This window comes from Apium graveolens, chromosome 4, assembly GCF_009905375.1.
Source record: "Apium graveolens cultivar Ventura chromosome 4, ASM990537v1, whole genome shotgun sequence".
Classification (NCBI taxonomy): domain Eukaryota; kingdom Viridiplantae; phylum Streptophyta; class Magnoliopsida; order Apiales; family Apiaceae; genus Apium; species Apium graveolens.
This window is the reverse complement of record NC_133650.1, coordinates 281,413,714-281,421,436: the sequence shown is the minus strand read 5'-3', so window position 1 is coordinate 281,421,436 and position 7,723 is coordinate 281,413,714. Positions and strand designations below refer to the sequence as shown.

General features: G+C 37.7%; 1 protein-coding gene and 1 non-coding gene across 2 annotated transcripts; both read right to left on the bottom strand.

The window, feature by feature from the left end:
- Window positions 1-2,140: 2,140 nt before the first annotated feature.
- Window positions 2,141-3,022, bottom strand: LOC141719720 (uncharacterized). The gene is made up of 2 exons (XM_074522093.1): window positions 2,625-3,022; window positions 2,141-2,510 (listed from the first exon to the last, which is right to left on the bottom strand). Exons 1-2 carry the CDS (start codon window positions 3,020-3,022, stop codon window positions 2,141-2,143), a joined length of 768 nt encoding a protein of 255 aa, XP_074378194.1.
- Window positions 3,023-5,878: 2,856 nt separating this feature from the next.
- LOC141722144 (small nucleolar RNA R71) lies at window positions 5,879-5,985 on the bottom strand. Its single transcript, XR_012575172.1, has one exon. It is a non-coding gene; the product is annotated as a small nucleolar RNA R71 (small nucleolar RNA).
- Between the last annotated feature and the right edge of the window lie 1,738 nt (window positions 5,986-7,723).

Here is a 7,723-nt window from a genome sequence, read left to right as displayed (position 1 = left end):
TTAGTTCACGGGTCCTGATCTTAAGAACAAAAACAGTCTAAAGTAAATCGGGCATTACGACGGCTATGTTTACGCGATTACCAAATTTAAACCATTCCAATCAATTCACAATTCAACCCACAATCACCACTACAACCAAAATCCCTCCAAACCTCACCACATCAGTCCATTACTTCATGTTTTATCCAACTCATTCCATCACAACAAAAGCTACTAACCATACTAAGGTTCATTAACTAATAACTAAGATTCAATCATCAAAATCTCTACAAACTCAACCAAACTTTAAACAGCCAAGAATCATGCTTCTCATAAACTATAACAATTAAAACCACTCCTAAATACTCAAAATTAAAGCTAGGGCATGAGGTTTTAACTTCCTTGGTGAGTGATAAGTAGTTAGGAAGCCTTAAGGAGCCTTGATCTAACCTCCTACAAGCTTGATCTTTCAAAGAAATCAAGAACACAAAAATTAATTTCAAGAAAGTACTATTCACCATCTTCTTGAATGATTTATAGGAAATTCTAGGAAAGGATTTTGAAGCTAAGATTCCTAGGAAGTATGTAACTTAACTAGGAGAAGCTAGGATAATTACCTTGTAAATTAGCAAGTGGAGGAGCTTGGACTTCCTATTTCTTAAGAAAGGAGCCGAGAGCTTCATGAAGAAAAATGAGAGTCAAATTGTATTTTGTGATTTGTTTTGCCTTGGCTTGGTTGTTTTGATTTTGTTTTGATTAATTACCTTTTAACCATGGTGAAATTTGTGTGGTTTATAATCAACCAACACTTCCTTCCCTTTTGGTCATGCTTATGTCATCTTCCCATGTCATCCTCCCACACTTGTCATCTTCTTGTTGGTTTGATGACATCATCATCACTAACCTCTTTGATTAACTCCTAATTACTTGCCTAATGACCGCTGATCTGTTATACGGTTCGCTTAACTTTCGTTCTCGTTTATCGGTTGAGGGATCATACCCGGGATCTTATTACTTAGGTTCCCTTAAACCTTTCTCAATATTTTATATTCCTTTTATGATCCTCTCTTATAATCCTTGAATTAAAATCCTTTTAATCATGTTACCTTATACTCAATTCTTTCTGCATCTGGTGGGTTTTCGGGAAAAATCAAAGTGTTCGAGTTTGGATTCTGACGATCTTTACATACACTTATATCCCATATAGAGTACTAATAAGATCTCGGAATAACAATAGAAGAACCCCTACATAGTGTGGTATGAAAAGTTTTCTTATTCAGCATAATCAGCAAAATCACTATTCATAAGGGTTTCAAAAATTCCAAAAATTGGGGTTATTACACCTGATTTCAAGCGCATAAACTAAAAATTAACATCGAGTTCCCGGCAGCGGCGCCAAAAACTTGTTAGGGAAAAAACACGCACTAAATTACACGCAAGTATACACGTTCGCAAGTAGTATAAGATATAAATCAGATTCGTTCCCACATAGACTATTTTTTAGTTAACTTAAGATTATGCACCTATGCAACAATGGTATGGCTATCGCTCAATGCTAAGACAATAATAATTTGAAAATTTTATGACTAAGATTAAATTAACATGCAATTAACTAAGAATAAAAGTGATTGAATTAACTATATGAGACGAATATGAGATTCTAACTTCATTAAATACTTCATTCAAAGTCATTATTCTTAACCTTAGCATGCAATGGTGATGACAACTAACACGAAACTAGTAAACAACAACTTTTATTGTACGAATACCCTACTACCAGACATCCACAAAAGAGATAGAAGTTGAATAGTTACCAATTATATTGAGACCCTATATGTCTATAGAATTTGACAACATAAAGGTTTAATGAACAAGTTATCTATCGTGATTACATAGGGCAAGTAAGATGGTTAAGATTACCTAGGAATCATGCATAATAAATACATGAACCTATGCTAGCATGGCAAGTTTTAAACCTCTATATTATTTTTTTGCTAAATGGTGTATATATACCCTAAAATAAAAAAGTACAGGGAATGTCCCTTGGTCTATGACATGCCATAGACAGGACTATCTATAATCAATCTTTGTAAAAAGATTGAAGATAGAAAGCAAAAGGAGGCGCCACCCTCAAACGAGCCAACTAGCAAAATCAATACAATCAAAATTTATCTAACCATCTAGATTTACAAATTCTAGCTCTAACATCAACACAAATAGCTGTTACAATCTTTGAAGGTCCAAAGGCTCTCTTGTTATGCATCCTTGAATTGCGTTCTCTCCATATGTGATAAGCAAAAACTTGACCAACTAGCAAAACAATGGTATGGTGCCCCGGGTGTATGATAGAACCCCAATGATCAAGCAAGTTGAGCCAACTATTCCCACGGATAGAAGTGTGCACTCTCCTGCATAGGCCCTGTAGAATATAACTACTGAATGGACAAGTTAAAAACAAGTGATCAACCTCCTCAAGCCCTCCTGCACACAAAAGACAAGAAGTATTGACATTCATTCCGAAAGATGCCAATCTGCACAAAGTAGGAATTCGGTTCAAACAAATAATTCATTCGAGATGAGCATATCTAGTAACGTGTAGTTGATGCCAAATCCATTTGAACCAAGTGATACGAGGCATCTTGAACCTAATAGCATCCCAGGTGTGCCAAGCTTTAATTTTCCCAATTTTGTGATCATTCCACAGAATGCAATCATTGGAAGAAGTATTCAACTCCGAAAAATCAAATGAAGACAACCAGTGAGTGAGAGTGGTACTCAAATGATTGCTTCGAACTGAAATTTGAGGAAGACGCCAAACTCCTTCAACAATTATAGTAGAAACCTTGGCAGAAGATGATATCCCGGATTGTCTAATAGCCAGATCTGCCTCATTATGAACAATGCAAGTACTTCTCCACCACGGGTCAAACCGTAATGAGAAGGTGTTACCATTGCCAACTTTGTAGGTGAGAAATTGTAAAGCAAGAGGTCTAAGTTCAAGAATCTTTCTCCAAATCCATGAACAATCAGTAGGGATGACCATAGTCCAAAAATGATGCTTCTTTAAAGAAGTAGCATTAACCCAATTATACCACAATGAGTTGTGCCTTGAAACAATTTTGCAAATATGAAGAAGCATTTGAGCCAAATTCCATTCCTTTGGATTTTTCAAACCTAAACCACCTTCATCTTTTGGGAGACAAACTTTGTCCCAAGCAACTCGAGCTCCCCTTTTTTATGCACATCTCCTTTCCACAAGAACCTTGTCATGATAGATTGGATATGCTTGTGCACCAAGACAGGAAATATGAAGTGGTTTATCCAATAAGATTGCATTGCAAAAAGAACCGATCTAATGAGTTGCACCCGGCCTGCAAAAGATAATAAAAAGGATGTCCAAGAGTCTATGCAAGCTGTTAGCTTCTCAATAAGAGGAATACAATTGTCAATGCTTAACTTCGAAGAGATTAAGGGTACTTCTAAAAATTTAACAGGGAGCATCCCTTTAGGAATGCCAAAATTCGACTCAAACCAATCAATAACTTCTGGAGCACAATTGCAAAGAAACACCGTGCTTTTAGCCATATTAGGATGCAAACCACTCATATTAGCAAATTTAGACAAACTTTGCATAATATGAGAAATAAAAGCAACATCACCCCTTGAGAAAAGTAAAACATCATCCGCAAATAATAAACTAGTTATTCTAAGCTCTTTACACTTCCAATGAAAAGAGAAGGAACTAGGGGTTTGAGCTAGCATTCTCGAAAACACATTCATGCATATAATGAAAAGATAAGGGGATATTGGGTCCCGTTGTCTCAAACCCTTCTTACCCGGGAAAAACCCATGAATTACACCATTGACTTTAACAAAAAACATAGTAGTGGAAATGCACATATGAATCCATTTTCTGAAAACAAGAGGGAATTCCATACGAGTCAAGACATGCATAAGAAAATCCCAATTAACCGAATCAAATGCCTTGTGGAGGTCAACCTTTAGCGCACACTTTGGGGTCTCGGTTTCCCTACTATAACCTCTAAAAAGCTCTTGAGCCAAGAGGATATTATCTGAAATACTTTGACCATGGATGAAAGCAAATTGATCTTTATCATGAGAGAAGGCAACACATTCTTGAGTCTAGAAGCAAAGATTTTAGAGATGCACTTATAAGCAAAGGAACAAAGAGAAATAGGCCTAAATTCCTTCATATTGGTGGGAGTAAGAACTTCAGGGATTAAAGCAATATTTGTTGAGTTAATTCCTTTGTTCATAGTTGAAGTACTAAAAAGAATATGATGGCCTCACAGAAATCTAAAATGTCCCAAACCTCCAAATAGAATTCGACAGAAAAACCATCAGGCCCCGGGGCCTTATTCTTCTTCAAGGATTTAAGTGTGTTCAAGATCAAAATGTTATCAATAGGCTTGACAAGTAAAGCAGATTGGTCTTTATTGAGAATCGGTAGGGGAATATCCATATTACAATCTTGAACCACACTGTCTGTCTTGACCCAAAGATTGAGTAAAAAAGTTAACTGCAACTTCAGCCACATTCTTATGACCAAAAATAATTTCACCATTATTATTCTCAATAGCCACTAACTTGTTTCTATTCCAATTAGCCCTCACTTGATGAAAAAAGAATGAATTATTACCATCACCTTCTTGAAGCCAAGAGACTCCAGATTTTTGAAGAAAAAAAATATTCTTCTAGGATAAGCAATGACTCAAGATTTTGAGCTGCCAATTTTTCTTCTAACAATAAAGAAGAATTTGAACTATCCCCCACCAAATTTTCTTGAATAGAATGAAGGTGTGCTCGAGCATTTTGAATATTAGAATGAAGATTACCTTGCCTTTTGTTTAGAGCCACCAACTCCCTTTTAACACATCCCAATTTTCCACACAAAACATGCATTGGATTGTGTTAAGAACAATAAGGCTATTGAATGAAATATTTAATGAAGTTAGAATCCCATGTTGTCATATATATTAATTCAATCAATATCATTCTCTTAGTTATAATTGTTAGCATAATTCTTAGTTATAAATAACCCAAATTGTTATCGTCTTAGCATTGAATAATAACCATACATTGTTGCTTAAGTGCACAGATTAATTAGTTAATTAAAGCCAGTCTCTGTGGGAATAAACTAGAAAAGATTCTATATTACTTGCGTACGCGTATACTTGCGTGAATTATTAGCGCGTGTTAGCGACTAACAAGTTTTTGGCGCCGCTGCCGGGGACTGTAGTGTTAATTTATTGTTTATGTGCTTTCCATCAGTGGTCGTTAAAGTTCATTATCTCGGATATTGTTACTTATTTGTTTCCTTGTCTTATTTCAGGTACTCTAGCGAGGGTGTATACATACGCGTTCGCGTACTCGTAAGAGAACACTGAATAAAGCCGAGGAAGAACTTGTGGTGGTTCGAAGGGAAGTTTTTGAGGAAGAAAAGAAGGTAAAAGAAGAAAAGAAAGTCGAGGAACCAGTTTTAGTAAAGATGGGTGATCAAGCAGAAAATCCTAAGGCTTTGATGGACTATTCTCAGCCTAAGATCAATGACATTCAGTCAAGCATCATCAGGCCAGCCATCAGGGCTAATACTTTTGAGATCAAGTCAAGCACGATCCAGATGATACAAAACTCAGTTCAGTTTGGGGGTTCTCCTACTGAAGACATCAACATGCACATCAGGAATTTCATCGAGATCTGTGACACTTTCAAATTCAATGATATGACGGAAGATGCTATCAAGCTGCGACTTTTCCCATTCTCTCTGAGGGAAAAAGCTAAGTGTTGGTTATATTCTCTACCAGCAGGGTCTATCACCACTTGGGAAGATCTTGCTCAAAGGTTTCTCACTAAATTTTTCCCTATGGCGAAGAATGCTGCAATCAGGAATGCTCTTACCCAGTTTGCTCAGCAAACTGGAGAATCTCAGTGCGAGGCTTGGGATCGATATAAGGAGATGCTAAGGAAGTTCCCACACCATGGCATGCCTGATTGGATGATTATTAACTATTTCTATAATGGATTGTGTTCTACTTCTAGACCCATGCTTGATGCAGCATCAGGAGGAGCCTTGTGGGCTAAAAGCTACAATGAAGCTTATGAACTTATTGAACTGATGGTTGCTAATGAATACCAGAATCCTTCCCAGAGACTGACTCAGGGAAAGGTAGAAGGAATTCTGGAGTTGGATGCATCAACTGATATAGCTGCCCAACTTAAGTCTTTGACGATAAAGGTGGACATTTTGGCTAATTATGGAGTTAATCAAATAGCTAGTGTCTGTGAGCTTTGTGCTGGTGCCCACGAGACTGATCAGTGTGCAATTTCTAGTGAATCAGCTCAGTTCGTGAGCAACTTTCAGCATTCACAGCAACCTATACCAGCCACTTATCATCCCAATAACCGCAATCATCCTAATTTCAGTTGGAGCAACACTCAGAATACGGTTCAACAGCCTTATCAGCAGTATCCAGCTAAGCAGTACAACCCCCCTGGTTTTCAGCAACCACAATATGCACCAAGACAACAACTCCAGCTGCAACAAGCTAATGAAAAATCTGAATTAGAGGAGTTGAAGCTTATGTGCAAGAGTCAGGCCATTTCTATCAAGACCTTGGAAAATCAAATTGGGCAAATTTCCAATGCCTTGCTTAATTGTCAACCTAGTACACTACCTAGTGACACTGAAGTTCCAGGAAAGAGGGAAGCTAAGGAGCAGGTAAAGGCAATCACTTTAAGGTCTGGAAAGGTTGCGAATCCCGAACAAACCCAAGTGTTGACTGAAGAAGCTGAGGCTGAGAAAGAAGTAGAGCAGCAGGAAGTAGAAGTGGAACCAAGGAAGACTACTGTTGAGCACACTCCTCCTGAGGGTAATACAGGGGAGAAAAACAGATCTATCCTCCACCACCTTTTCCTAAGCGGCTGTAGAAGAAAAAGCTGGATAAGCAATTTGAGAAGTTTCTGGAGGTGTTCAAGAAACTTCATATCAACATACCTTTCGCTGAGGCTCTTGAGCAGATGCCTAGTTATGCAAAGTTTATGAAAGGTATTCTCTCTCGGAAAGAGAAGCTAGATGATTTAGAGACAGTCGCTCTTACGGAGGAATGCACTGTTGTGCTGCAACAGAAGTTGCCTCCGAAGCTTAAAGATCCAGGAAGCTTCACTATTCCATGTACTATTGGAAAAGTGTCTTTTGACAGATGCTTATTTGACTTGGGAGCTAGCATTAATCTAATGCCATTATCAATCTTCAAGCAGTTGGACTTACCTGATCCAAAACTGACTTATATTACCTTGCAGTTAGCCGATCGTTCTATTACATATCCGTGAGGTATGTGGAGGATGTCTTGGTCAAGGTTGATAAACTCATCTTCCCTGCTGATTTCGTAATTCTTGATTTGGAAGAGGATAAGAAGATTCCCATAATCTTGGGAAAACCTTTCTGGGCGATTGGCCGAACCTTGATAGATGTGTAGAAGGGTGAGCTCACAATGCGAATGATGGATCAAGATGTAACTTTTAATGTGTTCAATGCTATGAAGTTTCCTACGGAAAATGAGGAATGCCTAAAAGTGGAGTTGGTTAATTCTGTGGTTACTTCAGAACTTGATCAATTTCTAAGGTCCGATGCCTTAGAGAAAGCCTTATTGGGAAATTTAGATAGTGAAAATGACGAAGGTAAAGAACAATTGCAGTATTTGAATGCTTCTCCCTGGAAGAGGAA

What these genes read in the sequence shown, in the direction of transcription:
- LOC141719720 (XM_074522093.1), bottom strand. Translation starts at nt 3,022, where the DNA reads ATGGTCATCCCTACTGATTGTTCATGGATTTGGAGAAAGATTCTTGAA. An exon ending in CACACCTGGGATGCTATTAG is followed by an intron (nt 2,511 to 2,624) that starts GTTCAAGATGCC and finishes TACTTTGTGCAG; the next exon opens with ATTGGCATCTTTCGGAATGA.